Raw genomic sequence first — 21,239 nt, 5'->3', positions numbered from 1 at the left:
AGGGAGTCAGGCTGGGCGCGGTGGCTCACGCATGTAATCCCAGCACTTTGGGAGGCCGAGGTGGGCAGATCACTTGAGGTCAGGAGTTGGAGATCAGCCTGGCCAACATGGTGAAACCCCATGTCTACAAAATTAGCCGGATGCGGTGGCGGGTGCCTATAATCCCAGCTACTCAGCAGGCTGAGGCAGGAGAATAGCTTGAAGCCAGGAGGCGGAGGTTGCAGTGAGCCGGGATCTTGCCATTGTACTCCAGCCTGGGCGACAGAGCAAGACTCCGTCTGAGAAAAAAAAAAGAGGAAGTCAGGAAGGTCAGAGTCAGAGAAGGAGAGGTGACGATTAAAGTGGAGATTAGAGTGATGTGACTCTGAGCCAAGACATTCAGGTAGCCTCTAGAAGCTAGAAAGGTCAAGGAAATGATTTGCCCTGGAGCCTCCGCAAGGAATGCAGCCCTGCTGACTCATGTTAGACTTCTGACCTCCAGAAGATGGTAGGATAAGTTCGTATTGTTGTAAGCCACAAAGTTTGTGGTAATTTGTTATAGCACCAATAGAGAATTTATACAGGAAGTAGTTTTAAACTCACAGAAAAGTTGAAGAAAAGAATAGTATCCTTTATTCAGATTCACCTATTGTTAATATATCACTATTTGTTTTAGTATTCAATTTTTATCTTTCTGAACTGCTTTAGAGTGAGTTGCACATGTCATAGCCCTTTAATCCAAAATATTTCAAAATATTTTAATTAAAAATATTGGGGGGGTGGGGTCTTGCTATGTTGTCCAGGCTAGTTTTGAATTCCTGGTCTCAAGCTATCCCCTCCACCTCAGCCTCCTGAGCAGCTGAGACTATAGGCGTGCACCACTGTGTCTGGCAAAATTTTTTTTATGCATAATAATGTTATAGTTCTCAACCTCAATACATTTAACATTGATAGTTTTATCTAATTTACCATCCATGTTCGAATTTTTTCACTTAATCCAATAATATCCTTTGTAGCATTTTCTCCCTCTCTAGTTTGGGATTCAGTCTAGGATTAGGTGTTGTATTTAACTGTCATGTTTCTAACCTCCTTGAATCTGGAACATTTCCACAGGCTTTCTTTGTCTGCCTTTCTTTTTTTTTTTTTTTCTTTTTTTTGAGATAGAGTCTCACTCTGCTGTCACCCAGGGTGTAGTGCGGTGGTGTGAGCACCACTGCACCTTGAACTCCTGGGCTCAAGTGATACTCCTGAGTAGCCAGGATTCCAGGTGCGTGGTGCCACACCGGCTCTTTGTCTTTCTTGACATTGGCTTTTTAAATAGAATGCTTCTCACTTTTGATCTGTCTGGCATTTCCTTATGAGTAGACTTAGGCATTCCTGGATGGAGCATTGCATAAGTGATGATGTGTCCTTCTTAGAGTATACAGTGTCCCTTGTTGGTGATGTTAATTTTGACACCATCCAGTCAGTGTTGATTAATTTCTTTATAGTTACTATAGTTTTACCTTTCAACTGGTAAGCAATCTGTAAGAGGACATTTTAAGACTATGCAAACATTCTACTCCTCAACAAAATTTCTCCTTAGATTTAACATCCTTTGATGATTCTTGCCTGAATTTTTTTTTTTTTTTTGAGATGGAGTTTTGCTCTTGTTGCCTAGGCTGTAGTGCAATGGCACGATCTTGTCTCACTGCAACCTCTGCCTCCTGAGTTCAAGCAATTCTCCTGCCTCAGCTTCTTGAGTAGCTGGGATTACAGGCACATGACACCATGCCCTGCTAATTTTTGTGTTTTTAGTAGAGATGGGGTTTCACCATGTTGGCCAGGCTGGTCTTGAACTCCTGATCTCAGGTGATCTGCCCGCCTTGGCCTCCCAAAGTGCTGGGATTACAGGCATGAGCCACCATGCCCGGCCATGAATTTTGCTATTATAGTTACAAAATTATAATTTTCCAACTCTAGTGTTTTCTCTGTTGATCAGTTGGCATTTGGTATTCTACTGTAAGAAACAACTCTCCCTTCTCATCTATCAGTTTATCAATCACTGATACAGAATAATACATTTCTATTTTTTCAGTAGTTTGTTACACTTTATTAATTATTTTGGTGCTCAAACCGTCCCTGATTTAACCAGTGGGGCTTCCTTCAAGCTGGTTCCTATGTTGGTGACATACCTACTCCCCTCTACCTTTTCTTTTTAGTGTTTCCACGCTTTCTGGCATAAAAAGCTGTTCCAGGCTCGTCTTTTACTTCGATGTTCCAGCCCTGGAATCAGACATTTTTCCGAGGAGCCCTGGTTCTTTTTAGTGGGAGGTGGTGTTAGGGCTAGACATGGATGCCACACGTGCTTGGGATGTCAATCAGTGTGACAGATTTAGGAAATATATGCAAACACACACAACATACATATACATGCATATACATGGGCACCTATTCATGCATGTACGTAGTTTAGAAATCAAGAGTTCACACAGATAGCTCCAATTTCAGTCTGTCCCCACAGGGTTCTTTCTTGCTCTTCCCTGTTTCGTATTAGTATGTCCCTCCTTCCACAGCAAGAACACTGGCTTCCAGCATCATCAACACCTTTACTCATTTGCTCAGTCCTGTAATACCTCTAAAATAGTTTGGATTTGCTTTGCCTATACCTCTACAAAAATAAACCAAATAAAATAGAATTGAGGATTTGTTTGCAGTCCTCCCCCTAACCCTACCCGAAACTGTGATGTGAAGTCAAATATTGTTTTTTTTTTTTGAGACAGAGTCTCACTCTGTTGCCCAGGCTGGAATGCAGTGGCGTGATCTCGGCTCATTGCAACCTCCTCCTCCCAGGTTCAAGCGATTCTCCTGCCTCAGTCTCCCAAGTAGCTGGGATTATAGGCGAGTGCCACCATACCTGGCTGATTTTTGTATTTTTAGTAGAGATGGGGTTTTGCCATGTTGGCCAGGCTAGTCTCGAACTCCTGACCTTGGGTGATCTGCCCGCCCGCCTTGGCCTCCCAAAGTGCTGGGGTTACAGGCGTGAGCCACCACGCCCGGCCTTGTGTTTGTTGATTCTTTTTTAACCCCCTCTAGTGTGGATTTGATATTCATTTAAAATACAGTTGGGTTTATTTTTAGTTTACTTTCAAATTAGGTTTCTTTCCTGTTTCCATACTTGTTTATTTTATGTTTGAATATGTAGACCATTAACGTGCTTCCAAAAGCCAAAGCTATGTAAGAGGCATACATACCCAGAAGTGTCACACATTCTTGTATTCTTTCTGCCCCTTTCTCCTTCATCCCTTGTGGGTGACCAATATCATTGTTTTCTGGTTTATTTGTCCTGTGTTTGTTTTTGTAAAAATAAGCATATATATATTAATGTATGTTTTCTTATTTTCCCTTCTTTCTTAAACAAATGGTAGCAAGTATAGAAGCTCTTCTGCACTTGTCTTTTTTTTTGAGACAGGGTCTTGCCCTGTCGCTCAGGCTGGAGTGCAGTGGCACTATCACAGCTCACTGTAGCCCTGACCTCTGGGACTCAAGTGATCCTCCCACTTCAGCCTTCTGAGTAGCTGGAACTACCAGTATGCATGTGCCACCACACCTGGCTAATTTTTGTATTGCTTGTGTAGAGTTACTGGGGCTGGTCTCAAGTGATCTGCCCACCTTGACCTCCCAAAGTGCTGGGATTGCAGGTGTGAGGCACCCCGCCCTGTCCTGCACTTTGCTTTTCTCATTTAATAATAGGTCCTGAAAAATCACTCCAGATCATTTTATACATGTATTTATACATAGTTTTCAACCATTCTATACTTGAGCATTTAAGTGTTTTGCAGTAATGCTGTAATGTCTAACCTCATGCATACATATTTTATGTTGTTGTATCTTCAGGATAAATTCCTAGAAGTAGGATTGTTGGATATATTAATCTGCTCAGGCTGCTGTCATAGAATACCACAGACTGGGTGGCTTCAACAACAGAAATTTGTTTTCTCTTAGCTCTAGAAGCTGGAAGACTAAGATCAAGGTGCTGCCAGGGTTGCTTTCTGCTATAGCCTCTTCCTGGCTTGCAGATGGCCACCTGCTTGCTGTGTCCTCATGTGACTGTTTCTCTTTGCTGGCCTTTTCTCTGTGCTTTCTCACTCATGGTGTTTCTTCTTCTGAATAAAGACACCAGTCCTGTTGGATTAGGGCCCCACCATTATGGCCTTGTTTAACTTTATCCCCAAAAGGCCCTGTCTCCAAATACATTTACATAGAGTGGAAGGGCTTCAGCATATGAATTTAGGGGGGACACAATTCAGTCCAGAGCATTGGGTCAATTGGTAAATATTTATGGTGTCTTTTGTTTTATTAGATATTGCCAAATTTCCCTCCACAAGAATTGTACCATTTTGCATTTCTGCTAGCAATGTATGAAAGTGCCCATGTCCCTACAGCCTCTCCAACAGAGTGTATTATGAAGCTTTTGAATTTTTGTCAGCTTGATGGGTGAGAAATGGTATTCAGTGTAGTTTTAATTTGCATTTTTTAAATGAGCAAAATTGTATGTCTTTCTACATGTTCGAGTCATTTTTATATCTTTATTCTTGTGAAGTGTCTGTCTTTTGCCTATTGTTCAATAGCATTTTGAGTTTTTTCTTTGATTTTTAAAAGTATTTTATTTATTTATTTATTTATTTTTTTGAGATGGAATCTCGCTCTGTCACCCAGGCTGGAGTGCAATGGCACGATCTCAGCTCACTGCAACTTCCACCTCCCAGGTTCAAGCAATTCTCCTGCCTCAGCCTCCTGAGTAGTTGGAACTACAGGCGTGTGCCACCATGCCCAGCTAATTTTTTTGTATTTTTAGTAGAGACAGGGTTTCACTGTGTTAGACAGGATGGTCTCGATCTCCTGACCTCGTGATCCCCCTGCCTCGGCCTCCCAAAGTGCTGGGATTACAGGCGTGAGCCACTGCCAGTGAGCTAGCCAGGTGTGGTAGCTTCAGGTGGGAGGCCTGCTTAAGGCCAGGAGTTTGAAACCAGCCTGGGCAACATAATGAGACCCCATTTCTACAAAAATTAAAAAAAAAATTAGCTAGGTGTGGTGATGTGAGCTTGTAGTCCCAGCCACTGGGAGGCTGAGGAGAGAGGATCGCTTGAGGCCAGGAGTTTGAGGCTGCAGGATTCATGATCATGCCACTGCACCCTAGCTTGGGTGACAGAGGAGACCTTGTCTTAAAAAAATAAATAAATAAATAAAAGACGTAGACACAACTTATTTAACAGTTTCATTAAGGTATAACTTACAACCATAAAATTAATTCATTTTAAGTGTACAATTTAGTGATTTTAAATAAATTTACAGAGTTGTGCAATCATTACCACAATTCAGCTTTAGAACATTTCCATCACCCTAAAAAGATCCCTTGTGCCTGTTTGCCGCCCCACTCCTCACCACAGGCAACTATTAACCTGCTTTCAGTCTCTTTAGATTTGTCCTTTCTGGACATTTCATGTAGATAGAATCATATAATATGTGGTCTTTTGCATCTGGCTTCTTTTATTTAGCATAATATTTTGAGGTTTATCTGTATTTTTGCATGTGTTAGTAGTTCATTACTTTTGATTTCCGAATAGTGTTGCATATATGGCTAGCCTACATTTTGTTTATTCATTCACCAGTTGGTGGACTTGTGGATTGTTCCTACTCTTTGGCTATTATAACTAATACTGCTGTGAGATTCATGTACACATCTTGAGGTGGATCTTTGTTTTCATTTCGTTGGGTAGAATCCTAGGAGTGAAATGGCTGCGTTGTATTTTTTTGTATGAATTTTTGAGTAACTGCCAAACTGTTTTCCAAAGGGGCCGTGCCATTTTACAAATTTATATTTTACAAAGTGGCTGCTCAGTTTTTCCATATCCTCATCTACACTTATTATTGTTTATCTTTTTGATAATAATAATTCTGATGGGTGTGAGGTGATATCTCATTTTGGTTTTGATTTGCATTTCTTTAATGACTAATGATGTGGAGCCTCTTTTCATGAGTTTATTAGCCATTAGTATATCCTCTTTGGGAAAATATCTGTTCAAATCTTTAGCTTATTTTAAAATTAGATTATGTATCTTTTTATTGTTGAACTTTAAGAATTTTTTTTGTTTATATTTATCAGACATAGGATTTGCAAATGTTTTTCTCCCAAATATTTTTCTCTGTGGCTTATCTTTTCATTTTCTTGATGGTATCTGTTGAAGCACAAGTTTTAAATTTTGATTAAGTTCACTTTATCCATTTTTTTTTCTTTTATGGATTATGCTTTTGGTGTCATATCTAAAAAAAGGCAGATATTGTGGTTTTTTTTTTTTTTTTTTTGTAGAGAAACTCAATTATGTTGTTTTTTTCTTTACAAAAAGAAACATGTTTGCTAGGCTGGTCTTGAACTGGTCTAAGTTGCCGAGGCTGGTCTTGAACTCCTGGCCTCAAGCGATCCTTCCGCTTTGGCTTCCCGAAGTGCTGAGATTTCAGGCATGAGCCAATGTGCCTAGCTAGAAAAGGCAGATGTTAAAACCACTTTCCTTTCATAGAATTATGAGATTCTCTTTATTCTCAGGCCTAATTTAGTGATGAGATCCATTTATTGAGTGAGCTGTGTTGAAATGCATAAGGACTTGCCTCTGGGTAGTGGTCCTATGGTCCTAGCCCACTTTGGGCAACTATTACTAGGAAGGCTATGTATATAATATTGATCAAAAGTATAGGGTTTAGGGCCTGACTGCCTGGGTTTGAATTTTGACTTCATCTCTTCCTAGCAATGTTACCTTGGGAAAGTGGCTTAATTTCTCAGTCCCTCAGTTTCCTCATCTGTAAAATATGGATGATAATAGTGCTTCCCTCATAAGATATTTGTCTATACATTGCATAGAAAACGTTTGGAGCAGAGCAAGGGCCCAACAAATATTACCATTATTGCTGGGGAGCAATTCTCAATTGTAGTTTGGGATGGAGTTGTGCATATTAAAATCATTTGAGGGGCTTTGCATGCCTTTTCTAATGTGGCAGGCCATGGATTAGAGAAGCTGGGGTGATAAGCCTTGCACTTAGCCTTCCTTGACACATTTAAAGCTGATTGTTCCTTACAATCACTTTCATTAAATGGGCAATTTGGGTTGATGTGTGGAATCACAAAACTTTTCATCAGATGTAAAAATAGCTCAAGCTCCATTAACACTTAGAAAATGAAGAATCAACTAACTACTGTTGCCAAGGCAAATATTAGGCCGTAAGCCTTAAGTAAACCAAGAACAGGATGTAAGCTATTCACATTTGATAAAATACCTTTCTCTGCCTTTGGAGCATTTTATTAGGCCAGAGACCTGATTATACAATAACTTGCAATTCAGCAATAGGATTCCTGTTTCATTCCTGTTGGAATAGAAGAGCTTCAACTTGGCCGGGCGCGGTTGCTCATGCCTGTAATCCCAGCACTTTGGGAGGCTGAGACGGGCGGATCACCTGAGGTCGGGAGTTTGGGACCAGCCTGACCAACATGGAGAAACCCCGTCTCTACTAAAAACACAAAATTAGCCGGGCATGGTGGCGCATGCCTGTAATCCCAGCTACTCAGGAAGGCTGAGGCAGGCAAATCACTTGAACCTGGGAGGGGGAGGTTGCGGTGAGCCAAGATTGCGCGGTTGTACTCCAGCCTGGGCAACAAGAGTGAAATTCCGTCTCAAAGAAAAAAAAAAAAAGAGCTTCAACTTTTTTTTTCTTGTTTTCATTTGCAGAATGAGATTAATGAAATTTGAGACCTAGCTTCCTTTAAAAGGGACCCATGGTCCGATATGGGTATAGTATCAATAATTTATAAAGAATTCTTAAAACTCAACAATAAAAAGACAGTTTTTAAATGGGCAAAAGATTTTAGTAGACATTTCTCCAAAGAAGATGTACAAATATCCAAAAAGCACATGAAAAGATGTCATCATCATTGATCTTTAGTGAAATGCAAGTCAAAAGCACAGTGTAATACCACTTTATACCCATAAGGATCACGATCATTTTTTTTTAAAAACGAAGTGTCAGTGAAGATGTGGAGAAATAGGAACCTTCATACATTGCTGCTGGGAATGTTTGTTAGTTCAGCCAATGTAGAGAATGGTTTGGTGGTTTCTCAAAAGTTAAACATAGAATTGCCATGTGACCCAGCAGTTCTGCTCCTGGGTATATACCCCAAATAACTGAAAACATATGTTAACACAGAAATTTGTACACAAATGTTTATAGCAGCATTATTCCTAATAGCAAAGGTGCAAAAAACCCAAATCTTCATCAATAGATGAATTAATAAACACATTTTGGTACATACATACACTAAAATATTATTTAACTCTAAAAAAAGGAGTGAAGCAGTGATAATGCTACAGCTTGGATGAACCTTGAAAACATCATGCTAAATAAAAGAAGCTGGTCACAGAGGTCTTGTTTTGTATGATTCTTTCTATATAATATATCCAGAATAGATAAATCCAAAGAGACAAAAAGCAAACTAGAGGTCACTAGGGGATAGGTCATGGAGAAAGAGGAGTGATTATTTATTTAAATGGGTATGAGGGCTGGACATGGTGGCTCACACCTGTGATCCCAGCACTTTGGGAGGCCGAGATGGGCAGATCACCTGAGGTCAGGAGTTGGAGACCAGCCTGTCCAACATGGTAAAACCCCGTCTACAAAAAATCCAAAAATTAGCCAGGAGTGGTGGCAGGCTCCTGTAATCCCAGCTACTCAGGAGGCTGAGGCAGGAGAATTGCTTGAACCCAGGAGGCAAAGGTTGCAGCGAGCCAAGATCGCACCATTGCACTCTAGCCTGGACGACACAGCAAGACTCCATCACAAAAAATAAAAATAAAAATAAATAAATAAATAAATGGATATGGAATGCTTTTATCAGATGATAAAGTTTGCTACTAAAGGATGCTGGTGGTTGCACAACATTGAATACACTAAATATAAATACCGCTGTATTGTACACTTTAAAATGGTTAATTTTATATTATGTGAATTCCACCTCAATTTTAGGGATTCATGAGGTATATTTACTTTTTGTGCTTCCCAGAGCCAAAATTTTTTTTTGGAGACGGAGTGAGTCTCACTCTGTCACCCAGGCTGGAGCGCGATCTCGGCTCACTGCAACCTCTTCCTCCTGGGTTCAAGCAATTCTCCTGCCTCAGCCTCCCTAGTAGCTGGGATTACAGGCACACACCACCATACCCAGCTAATTTTTGTATTTTTAGTAGAGACAGGGTTTTGCCATGTTGGTCAGTCTGGTCTTGAACTCCTGACCTCAGGTGATCTGCCTGCCTCGGCCTCCCAAAGTGCTGGATTACAGGCGTGAGCCACCGCGGCCAGCCAGAATTTCATTCCTTTTTGAGGCTGAATAATATTCCACTGTGTGTATATACCACGGTTTGTTTATCCATTCATCTGTTGATATACATTTGGGTTATTTCCATCTTTTGGCTATTGTGAGTAGTGCTTCTGGAAACATGCATGTACATGTATTTGAGTCCCTTTTTCAGTTCTCTTAGGCATATACCTAGGAGTAGAATTGCTGGGTCATATGGTAATTCTATGTTTAACTTTTTGAGGAACTGCCAAACTCTTTTTCACAGAGGCTGAGTCATTTTACCTTCCTAGCAACAATGTATGAGGGTTCCAATTTCTATACATCCTCACCAGCACTTGTCATTTTCCATTATTTTGATTTTTAGTGGGTGTGAAATGGTACCTCATAGTGGTTTTGATTTGCATTTCCCTAAGTGACTAATGATGTTCATGTGCTTGTTAGCCATTTGTATTTCTGCCTTGGAGAAAAGTCTATTCCAGTCCTTTTCCCTTTTTTTTTTTTTTTTTTTGTGACAGAGTCTCATTTTGTCACTCAGGCTGGAGTGCAATGGTGTGATCTTGGCTCACTGCAACCTCTGCCTCCCGGGTTTAAGCCATTCTCCTGTGTCAGCCTCCCGAGTATGTGGGATTACAGGCGCCTGCCACCACACTCAGCTAATTTTTTTTTTTTTTTTTTTTGAGACGGAGTCTTGCTCTGTCGCCCAGGCTGGAGTGCAGTGGCGCGATCTCGGCTCACTGCAAGGTCCGCCTCCCGGGTTCACACCATTCTTCTGCCTCAGCCTCCCGAGTAGCTGGGACTACAGGCACCCGCCACTGCGCCCAGCTAATTTTTTGTATTTTTAGTAGAGACGGGATTTCACCGTGGTCTCGATCTCCTGACCTCGTGATCCGTCCCCCTTGGCCTCCCAAAGTGCTGGGATTACAGGCGTGAGCCACCGCGCCCAGCCTAATTTTTATATTTTTAGTAGAGATGAGGTTTCACCATGTTGGTCAGGCTGGTCTTGAACTGATCTCAAGCGATCCGCCCGCCTCAGCCTCCCAAAATGTTGGGATTACAGGCGTGAGCCACCGTGCCTGGCCCCTTTTCCCATTTTAAAATTGGGTTCAACTGGGTTCTGTGGCTCACACCCATAATCCCAGCTATGTAGGAGGCTGAGGCAGGAGGATTGCTTGAGTCCAGGAGTTTGAGGTTACAGTGAGCTGTGATTGCACCACTGCAGTCCAGCCTGGGTGACAGAGCAAGACCCAGTCTCTTAAAAAATAAAAAAAATTGTGCTGGGCGTGGTGGCTCACTCTTGTAATCCCTACACTTTGGGAGGCTGAGGCGGGTGGATCGTGAGGTCAGGAGATCGAGACCATCCTGGCTAAAACGGCGAACCGCGTTCTCTACTAAAAATATAAAAAAATTAGCTGGGTGTGGTGGTGGGCGCCTGTAGTCCCAGCTACTCGGGAGGCGGAGGCAGGAGAATGGCATGAACTTGGGAGGCGGAGCTTGCGGTGAGCCAAGATCACACCACTGCCTTCCAGCCTGGGCAACAGAGTGAGATTCTGTCTCAAAAATAAATAAATAATTAAAAAATAAAAATATTAGATTGTCTTTTTGTTGTTGAATTGGAACAGTTCTTTATATATTCTGGATACTAGACCCTTATCAGGTAAATTATTTGCAAATATTTCTGCCATTCTGTAGGCTTCTTTTCACTTTCCTGATAGTGTTCTTTGATGCACAAAAGTTTTTTAATTTGGTGAAGTCCAGTTTATTTTTTTCTTTTGTCGTCCGTGTTTTTGGTGTCATATCTGAGAACCCATTGCCGAATTCCAGGTCATGATCTATTTTTGTTAATTTTTTTATATGGTAGGAGGTAGTAGTCTATCTTTATTCTTTTGCATGTGGGTATTCTGTTGTTCCAGCATCATTTATTGAGGAGACTTTCTCTATTGAATGGTCTTGGCACCTTGTGGAAAATTGCTTGGCTGTAGATGTGTGGGTTTATTTCTGGGGACTCAATTTTGTCCTTGCCATTTGCCTTTGTATGGGCTGAGTTTCTTGTTTTTCTCCCTTTGACAACAGGATCATGGGGTTGACAGCAGCATTTTCCAGAATCCTAAAAAGCTTCATCTAACTATTGGGATGTTGGTGCTTTTGAGTGAGGAAGAGATCCAGCAGACATGTGAGATGCTACAGCAGTGTAAAGAGGAATTCATTAAGTGAGTAATCCTCAGGGATGGGGTTGGGTGGTCTACCTGGGCTGGCTTCATTCTGGTATTACAGACTTGTTTTTGAACCAGAGGGTGTGTAACATGGGAAGGACTCATGTGATTTGATGGAGCTCACTCAGGTAATCCAGGCTAACCTCTCATACCAGATTCCATAACCTTAATCACATCTACAAAAATGTCTTTGCCTTGTAAGATAGAATATAAATTCTAGAGAGTGGGACATCAACATCTTTGGGGGTCATTATTCTGTCTATTACAGTAACTCAAACATTATAACACGATTCTCTAGGAGACTCTTCATTATATTTTAGAAACACTGACTTTCTTTTTTTTTTTTTGAGATGGAGTCTTGCTCTGTCGCCCAGGCTGGAGTGCAAACATTATAACACGATTCTCTAGGGAAGTCTTCATTATATTTTAGAAATATTGACTTTTTTTCTTTCTTTTTTTGAGATGGAATCTTGCTCTGTCGCCCAGGCTGGAGTGCAGTGGCGCAATCTCGGCTCACTGCAAACTCTGCCTGCAGGGTTCTCGCCATTCTCCTGCCTCAGCCTCTGGAGTAGCTGGGACTACAGGTGCCCGCCACCACGCCTGGCTAATTTTTTGTATTTTTAGTAGAGATGGGGTTTCACCATTTTAGCCAGGATGGTCTTGATCTCCTGCCCTTGTGATCTGCCCGCCTTGGCCTCCCAAAGTGCTGGGATTATAGGTGTGAGCAACCAAGCCTGGCCTCTTTTTTTTTTAAATACAAATAATTTTATTTGATTCAGTAAGAATTTTAAAAAATTAAAACTTTTTTTATGACTTTTTTTTTTTTTTTTTTTCAGGGACGGGCTCTTGCTCTATTACCCAGGCTAGCTAGTCTCAAACTCCTGGTCTCAAGCAACTTTCCTGCTTCGGCCTTCAAAAGTGCTGGGATTACAGGCGTGAGCTGCCATGTCCAGCCAGTTCAGAAGGGATACCAGAAACAGTCTAAGTGATCTGTTTTGACTCAGGGAAAGCATTACTGTTCTGAGGGCAGAGTTGTTATTCTTTTTTTACTGTAAAATTTTAATTTACACATACATCTGACATAACAGCTTTATTTCAAAGAATCATATCTTCCCCTATTTCCCTTTACTTTCTTCCTTTTACTTAAGATTGACAAAAGAGAGAAATGTGAAAGCCAATTCACTCAAATAGTTTTTTTTATTCCATTCTTGTAGGCAGGCCCCATGCTATTCTAACATGGCCTTATAGAAATGGTTTACCAGGTTCATTGGATAGAACAAGGTAAAAGGATCTAAAATTTTTCTCTAGTTAATGTTGTATATGAAACTGTGTAGCCAAGCACGGTGGTAATCCCAGCACTTTGGGAGGCCGAGGCTGGCGGATCACGAGGTCAGGAGATCGAGACCATCCTGGCTAACACGGTGAAACCCCGTCTCTACTAAAAATGCAAAAAATTAGCCAGGCGTGGTGGTGGGCGCCTGTAATCCCAGCTGCTCAGGAGGCTGAGGCAAGAGAATGGCGTGAACCTGGGAGTCGGAGCTTGCAGTAAGCCGAGATTGCGCCACTGCACTCCAGCCTGGGCGACAGAGCGGGACTCCATCTCAAAAAAAAAAAAAAAAAAAAAAAAAGAAACTGTGTAATACAAACACTTTATGGGCCAGTTATCCTTTTCCACTAATTGTTTCAAAGACAAACTGTTTTTCTTGAGCAAGATCATAAGCTGATAGGGTTTACAGTCTTCTATCCTTTCTGAATCTCAGAGAGCAAAGAACACTTCTTGTCATGTTCTTTGCTCAGTAATGGAGATATCTGTTTTCTCTAGATCTTACCTGAAATTCAAAATAATTTGGTGTTTGTCATTAGATACTTTCCATTTCCCTTATATAAAGCAAAACATTATGCTTTATTTTACAAAGCACGGCAGTTTTACCTGGTTTAAGGATCAGTTCTGATACTTTAATGTATTCCCAGGTTACTTTTTGCTAAACTAAACTGAAAGTTGCTACATTTCCTTGGCTGCCATTGGGATAATCCTGCAAAGAAAAAATTTAAAGGTAGATGAAATATTTGTTTAAAGAAGTATTTGTTCTTTTTACCTTATGAAAATCAGGTCACAGGTTTTTAATCACTGAAGCTTTATCCTAAGCTATGCAAAGATTTAACTGAGTTCCTCCCTTTTATGTCTCTTGGTGCCTTTTGTGATTAAATGCCAAATCTGAGCCCTTTAAGCATGTCAGAGTTAGTGTGCCTAGGGAATAAAGAGCAGTCTTAATAGTTCCTCAGAATTTTTGACATGACAGTATGAAAACAGTAATTGTAGTTTTTCAAATTCAGCAAAGCTTTTGAAATAGGACAGAGTTACCCTGCCAAAAATCTGCAGTGCATGCAAAAATTTGTTTAAAGATGCTCTTTTTAAAAAGCTGGAAAGATGTGGAAGCAGCGAGTAAAATAAAGCAAGCCTCCCCAACTTCCTTCTCCTAATTTCCCCCATCACATGCATTTGTTTAAAAAGTGCACAATTGATTTACCTCTGAGAAGATACTACTTCTTAAAAAAAAAACAAAAAAGGTACTTCTATTAAAGCTCTGATAAGTAAATCAGTAAATTGGATCATCGAATTTTTTCTTGCTCTTTGACCTTAGTCTTTGTGCTTGGTATACTTAGAAAAAATGTCCATAAATAATGGCATTTCTAACCTGAACCTTTTATGGTGTAGTGGTCCCAAATTAAAATATGAAAGGAAAACACTGAAAAATGAACAGACCTGTACATAGTGTGCTGTAGTTTAATTTGATGGTTTTTAAAATTGGAGTGTTGAAATAAATGTGGCTATATTGAAATTTGATTTAAACTGTGGAGCTATATGGCTATATTAAAGAAATGGGTAGTTGAGTATTCATTTTAAATTTGGGAGTAGTTTTTTAATTTGAAGGATGCTATGAGACCCAAAACAGGAGTTTTGTTTCAATTTTTTGGTGAAAGGCTCTTGTAGCTCTATAGATTTTGAATGAATTATTCAGTGTTTAGTAAATTCGAAAGCTCCGGCTGTGTCCTTGGTGACTTTTCTTTGTGAGATGTAGGACACAGACCGTGCACTGGCTCTGAGTATGAGTATGGAGTCTGACAAATGTGCAGCTCTTCTTCAGTCCCAGCAGCACCCTCCTGTGCCTCAGTGTTCCCAGCAGGCCTGACGTCAAACCAAAGAAGTTTAAAGGGACTAGAAAGAGGAGAGAATACCCATGAATAAATGTTAATGCCTGATTATTGCCTCACGTGTCATCAGTTGGAAAGTAATTTGCTTACTGGTATCCCAGATGTAATTGTTCGGCCACCAAGACAAAGAGTGTTTATCAGGCAAACCATCGGATTTCTATCCTGCTCTTTAATCTCCCTCTTGATAAATGTTAGGGGTAGGTTGAAAGAGTTTGTGTTTCTGCTCATAAAGCAGGCTTTGGACCCTGTCTCATTTTTCTAATTTTTTTTTGTTGTTAGTACCCCATCTAATTCCAAGTATTTGAGGTAGTTAAGAGTGAGGACATGTATACAAAAGAAATGTTACAGTCAGAGATTTAGAAACCATAAGGATGGTATAGGGAGAAAATTCTACCTGAAAGTCAAGGTAAGATAATAATTGTACTTGAGCATTAAAGTTTGATACTATTTTCTGACACCAGTGTACTTGAACTAAATTACAAAAAGAAATACACCACTTAGTATAGTTCTTGTCTGATAAAAAGCAGTATGACAATTTTTTTTTATGGTTTAAAAAATTTTCAGTTGTGGTAAAATACAACATAAAATTTGCCATCATAAACATTTTAAGTGCATAGTTCGATAGTGTTAAGTATACTCAGGTTTTGTGAAGCCAGCCCCAGTATAACAGTTTTTTCAGGAGAGTAACCTTTTCTGGTTCTCAATCCATCAAAAGTTTATCATGTAAATCTTAATAAAGAACGCTGAATGATGATTGACAGTGTCTTTAACAGGAATTTTGCAGAAGATAAAAACATTGTTCATATGAGTCTTTCTTCCGTTGACCTTGGAAATTGCAGATATAACATTAAATATAACCCATTAAAAACATTTTAGTGGGAATCTAAGCCAATGGTGTGGTGATGCTTTCTGGTGATTTAACTATGCAGGGTGAGAGCTTTAAAAATGTTGGGGGATGTGTATTTAGTGTGAAATTTTTTTTTCAAACAAACTTTTTTGACTTCACTTTGATAGGATTCAGTGGCAACCTTTCAAATTGAATTCTTTGGCTAGTACTTGGAATGGCGATATATTGTGTATTGATTGAAGCTACATGCCTCAGATGACAGTTCAGAGCTTGGCTTGTGATTTGAAACATTTCCCTTCTTATTAGAGGTGGCTATAGGAAGACTTACTATGATCAGGGCTGTAATTTTTCTTAATTAGAGAAAGTATCTGGGCCGGGCGCAGTGGCTCATGCCTGTAACCCAAGCACTTTGGGAGGCCAAGCTGGGAGGATTGCTTGAGCCCAGGAGTTTGAGACCACCCTGGGCAACATGGAAAGAAAAGTGTCTGCCTAAAATAGTTGAGTTACTAATTTCATACTGAGAAAAGTTTTGGTCTTATGCAATAATAAGGCCTTGAAATGTTAAGGGAATCTTTACTATTAGGATTCCTAGGCTACAAAGAGCATCCCCATGACCTGGGTTCAATGTCAAGACAACTTTTTCCTTTTTTTCCAGCTGTCTTTTGATTGATCCTAAAACCCTTTTTTTTTCTTTTTTTTTTTTTTGAGATGGAGTCTTATTCTGTCGCCCAGGCTGGAGTGCAGTGGCGAGATCGCTGCTCACTGCAAGCTCCGCCCCCTGGGTTCAAGCCATTCTCCTGCCTCAGCCTCCTGAGTAGCTGGGACTACAGGCGCCTGCCACCACACCCGGCTAATTTTTTGTATATTTAGTAGAGACGGGGTTTCACTGTGTTTCAGCATGTTAGTCAGGATGGTCTTGATCTCCTGACCTCGTGATCCACCCACCTTAGCCTCCCAAAGTGCTGGGATTACAGGCGTGAGCCACCGCACCTGGCCAAATCCTTTTTTTTTAAGGCAGTACCACATTTTTACTTAATGACAGTGTAGCATGTGTATTATGCTGTTCTTGCATTATTGCTATAAAGAAATACCAGAGACTGGGTAACTTACAAAGAAAAGAGGTTTAATTGGCTCACGGTTCTGCAGGCTTGCAAGAAGCATGCTCGGCTTCTGGGGAGGCCTCAGGATGCTTCAATTATGGCAGAAGGTGAAGGGGATCAAGCATATCACATGGCAAAAGCAGGAACAAGCAACAGAGAGTGGCAGGGGAGGTGCCACACACTTTGAAACAAGTAGATTTTGTGTGAACTCAGAGTGAGAGCTCATTTATCACCAAGGGGATGGCCCAAGCCATTGACAAGAGATCTGTCCCCATGATCGCAACACCTCCCACTAGACCCCACCGCCAACATTAGGGATTACAATTCAACAGGAGACTTAGGCAGGGACAAATAGCCAAACTATTTAATATATCAGCCTATGACCATATTCTTCTCAAAATTGTCCAGAACAGCTTCCCCCTTAAAACATCCATTTAGGCCGGGCGCGGTGGCTCACGCTTGTAATCCCAGCACTTTGGGAGGCCGAGGCGGGCGGATCACGAGGTCAGGAGATCGAGACCACGGTGAAACCCCGTCTCTACTAAAATATACAAAAAATTAGCCGGGCGCGGTGGCGGGCGCCTGTAGTCCCAGCTACTCGGAGGCTGAGGCAGGAGAATGGCGTGAACCCGGGAGGCGGAGCTTGCAGTGAGCCGAGATTGCGCCACTGCACTACTCCAGCCCGGGTGACAGAGCGAGACTCTGTCTCAAAAAAAAAAAAAAAAAAAAAAAAAAATGTGATATCAGGCTGAGTGCAGTGACTCATGCCTGTAATCCCAGCACTTTGGGAGGCCAGGGTGGGAGGATCACCTGAGGTCTGGAGTTCAAGACCACTCTAGCCAATATAGTTAAACCTCATCTCTACTAAAAATACAAAAATTAGCTTGGCGTGGTGGTGGGCGCCTGTAGTCCCTGCTACTCAGGAGGCTGAGACAGGAGAATCACTTGAATCTAGGAGGCGGAGGTTGCAATCCGAGATCGTGCCGTTGCACTCTAGCCTGGGCGACTAGCAAAACTGTCTCCAAAAAAAACGCCGGGTGTGGTGGCTCACACTTGTAATCCCAGCACCTTTGGGAGACCGAGGCGGGCAGATCACGAGGTCAGGAGATCGAGACCATCCTGGCTAACGTGGTGAAACCCTGTCTCTACTAAAAATACAAAAAAATTAGCCGGGCGTGGTGGCGGGCGCCTGTAGTCCCAGCTACTTGGGAGGCTGAGGCAGGAGAATGGCGTGAACCTGGGAGGTGGAGGTTGCAGTGAGCCGAGATCGCGCCACTGCACTCCAACCTGGGCAACAGAGCAAAACTCTGTCTCAAAACAAAACAAACAAACAAAAAAGTAAATAAAGATGTGATATCAATTTACACCTCCACCTTTGTTATATGAGTGAAATGCTGTTTGTAACTTGTAGAAATAGTAGAGATGGGCGCCTGAGAGATGAACCAACATATTACTGTCTCTATGGATCAGAACTGTCATCACTTGACTTTCTCTATGAGACAGTGCTAATAAACTGATACTGGGATAAATATAATGTGACATTAGAAATACTTTCCAGTGTTTTCTAATTTGTGTGCATTGAAAATTTATTAATTTTGAAATTAGACGGACAATTAGATGTTAGGAAAAAACACAACTACTGTTTTTGTGCACATGTAAGTAACATACCTATTTGACTATGTATATTAACCATGTTTCAAAATATAGTAGCCCTCTTAGCTTAGACAGTTATAGATATCTTAATGCTTTTTCCTTTGCAGTGACATTTCTGGGGGTAAACCCCTAGAAGTGGAGATGGCAGGGATAGAATACATGAATGATGATCCTGGCATGGTGGATGTTCTTTACGCCAAAGTCCATATGAAAGATGGCTCCAACAGGTATGTTTCTGGAATGCTTCTTTGTTTCAATCAAGAGGTACCTAAAAGCATCCTCAAAAGTTTGATTCATTTTGATTCCTTTTCTTTGAGTTCTTATTGTAAAGAACATGTTAATTATTTCTCTTTCTTTTTTTTTTTTTAATAGTAAGTTAATCTCTTGAAAGAGGAATTTGTTGTAGGAAAAAGTATCAGACTTTAAGTCTGACTTTTAGGATGGGGGTCTTACAATGCCCAGGCTGATCTCAGCGTCCTGGGCTCCAGGGATCCCTCTGCTTCAGCCTCCCAAGTAGCTGGGACTATAGGCACACACCCTGCACCAGGCTAATCTGGTAGCTACTGAGTTATTTGGATAACGGGTGTTGATAGTAACAATCTAGTCTTTGTGGAACTCAGTGGTTCCTTTGTGTTTTCCAGGATAAGAGGCAGGAAGGATGGCATTTTAGAATATGAGTTTCAAACGTGATGTAATGCAGTTGTAGTGGATGCCAGGACAAAATGGGGATGAAAACTTTACCAACTTCATAGGGTTATTAATCTTAATTTTGGCTGGGCATGGTGGCTCACGCCCGTAATCCTAGCACTTTCGGGGGCTGAGGTGGGTGGATGGCTTGAGTCCAGGAGTTCAAGACCGGCCCGGGCAACAGAGTGAAAGAAACTCTTATCTATAAAAAAAAAAAAAAAAACAAACCCCAAAAATAGCCAGCCATGATGATGTGCGCCTGTAGTTTCAGCTGCTCAGGAGGCTGAGGTGAGAGGATCACGTGAGCCTGAGGAGGTCAAGGCTACAGTGAGCCGTGATCACACCACTGCACTCCAGCCTGGGCGACAGAGCGAGACCCTGTCTCAAAAAAAAAAAAAAAAAAAAAAAAATTGGCCGGGTGCGGTGGCTCACGCCTGTAATCCCAGCACTTTGGGAGACTGAGGTGGGCAGATCATGAGGTCAGGAGATCGAATCCACCTGGCTAACATGGTGAAACCCCATCTCTATTAAAAAAATACAAAAAATTAGCCGGGCGTGGTGGCACGTGCCTATAGTCCCAGCTACTCAGGAGGCTGAGGCAGGAGAATCACCTGAACCGGGGAGGCAGAGGTTGCAGTGAGCCAAGATCGCGCCACAGCACTCCAGCCTGGCGACAGAGCAAGACTCTGTCTCAAAAAAAAAAAAAAAAAAAAATTAAAAAGATTAAATTACTTAAAATGCTTAAAATAGTGCTTGGCACAGACTTACATTATCAAAACATCAAAAAATGTTTACTTTTTTTTTATTATACTTTAAGTTCTAGGGTACATGTGCAAAATGTTCAGTTTTGTTACATATGTATACATGTGCCGTGTTGGTTTGCTGCACCCATTAACTCGTCATTTACATTAGGTATTTCTCCTAATGCTATCCCTCCACCAGCCCCCCACCCCGCAACAGGCCCCGGTGTGTGATGTTCCTCACCCTGTGTCCAAGTGATTTCATTGTTCAATTCCCACCTGTGAATGAGAACATGTGGTGTTTGGTTTTCTGTCCTTGCATATAGTTTTCTCAGAATGATGGTTTCCAGCTTCATCCATGTCCCTACAAAGGACATGAACTCATCAGTTTTTATGGCTGCATAGTATTCCGTGGTGTATATGTGCCACATTTTCTTAATCCAGTCTATCATTGATGGACATTTGGGTTGGTTCCAAGTCTTTGCTATTGTGAATAGTGCTGCAATAAACATACGTGTGCATATGTCTTTATAGTAGTATGATTTATAATCCTTTTGGTATATACCCAGTAATGGGATTTGCTGGGTCAACTGGTATTTCTAGTTCTAGATCCTTGAGGAATCGCCACACTGTCTTCCACAATGGTTGAACTAGTTTACAGTCCCACCAACAGTGTAAAAGTGTTCATATTTCTCCACATCCTCTCCAGCACCTGTTGTTTCCTGACTTTTTAATGATCACCATTCTAACTGGTGTGAGATGGTATCTCATTGTGGTTTTGATTTGCATTTCTCTGATGGCCAGTGATGATAAGCATTTTTTCATGTGTCTGTTGGCTGCATAAATGTCTTCTTTTGAAAAGTGTTCATATCCTTTGCCCACTTTTTGATGGGGTTGTTTGATTTTTTCTTGTAAATTTGTTTAAGTTCTTTGTAGATTCTGGATATTAGCCCTGTGTCAGATGGGTAGATTGCAAAAATTTTCTCCTATTCTGTAGGTTGCAAATGTTTACTCTTTTTAATTTTTTGTTATTATCACACCTATATCTCTCCTAGCGGTTCTCAGTCTGCAGTTGAGGCGATTTCTAAGGCTGGCCTTGGCATTCAGAGCCATTTCCAATGTTAACGTCATTTATTAGTTGAATCAAAGCTTTTGGTGAACAGAGAAGCCCCACATGCACTGGAAATTTGTTTTTGTGTGGTCTTTTTATTTAGGGCAGGGTAGAAGAAGGTTCACACTGAGCCAGAAACCTTCTAGAGAAAATCTAATTCTCTAGGCAGGCTCCCACATTTAGTTGCTTTCCTGCAGGATTTCTTGTAAGGTTTCTGTTATCTTAATTTGAATTGATAATCTCAGTGGTGTCTTATCTCATTTCATTTGGAAGCAAGTTTTGGGGAGAAGGGAGGAAAAATGGTATAGAATGGTATAGGAGCT

At 41.1% G+C, this 21,239-nt stretch overlaps 1 protein-coding gene across 7 annotated transcripts in view; it reads left to right on the top strand.

Annotated features, from left to right (window-relative positions):
* ASCC1 (activating signal cointegrator 1 complex subunit 1) overlaps window positions 1-21,239 on the top strand; it is a 131,087-nt gene that overhangs the window by 47,256 nt on the left and 62,592 nt on the right. For 6 of the 7 annotated variants that reach the window (XM_063637210.1, XM_063637213.1, XM_063637209.1 and 3 more), the window contains 2 exons: window positions 11,426-11,562; window positions 18,486-18,605. In XM_063637210.1, coding sequence (XP_063493280.1) covers window positions 11,426-11,562; window positions 18,486-18,605 — 257 coding nt within the window. The remainder of the gene's footprint in view (window positions 1-11,425; window positions 11,563-18,485; window positions 18,606-21,239) is intronic. The other variant, XM_063637212.1, reaches the window with a different exon arrangement.

The sequence above is a fragment of the Symphalangus syndactylus genome, chromosome 4 (assembly GCF_028878055.3).
Source record: "Symphalangus syndactylus isolate Jambi chromosome 4, NHGRI_mSymSyn1-v2.1_pri, whole genome shotgun sequence".
Lineage (NCBI taxonomy): Eukaryota > Metazoa > Chordata > Mammalia > Primates > Hylobatidae > Symphalangus > Symphalangus syndactylus.
This window is presented reverse-complemented; position numbering and strand designations above follow the sequence as displayed.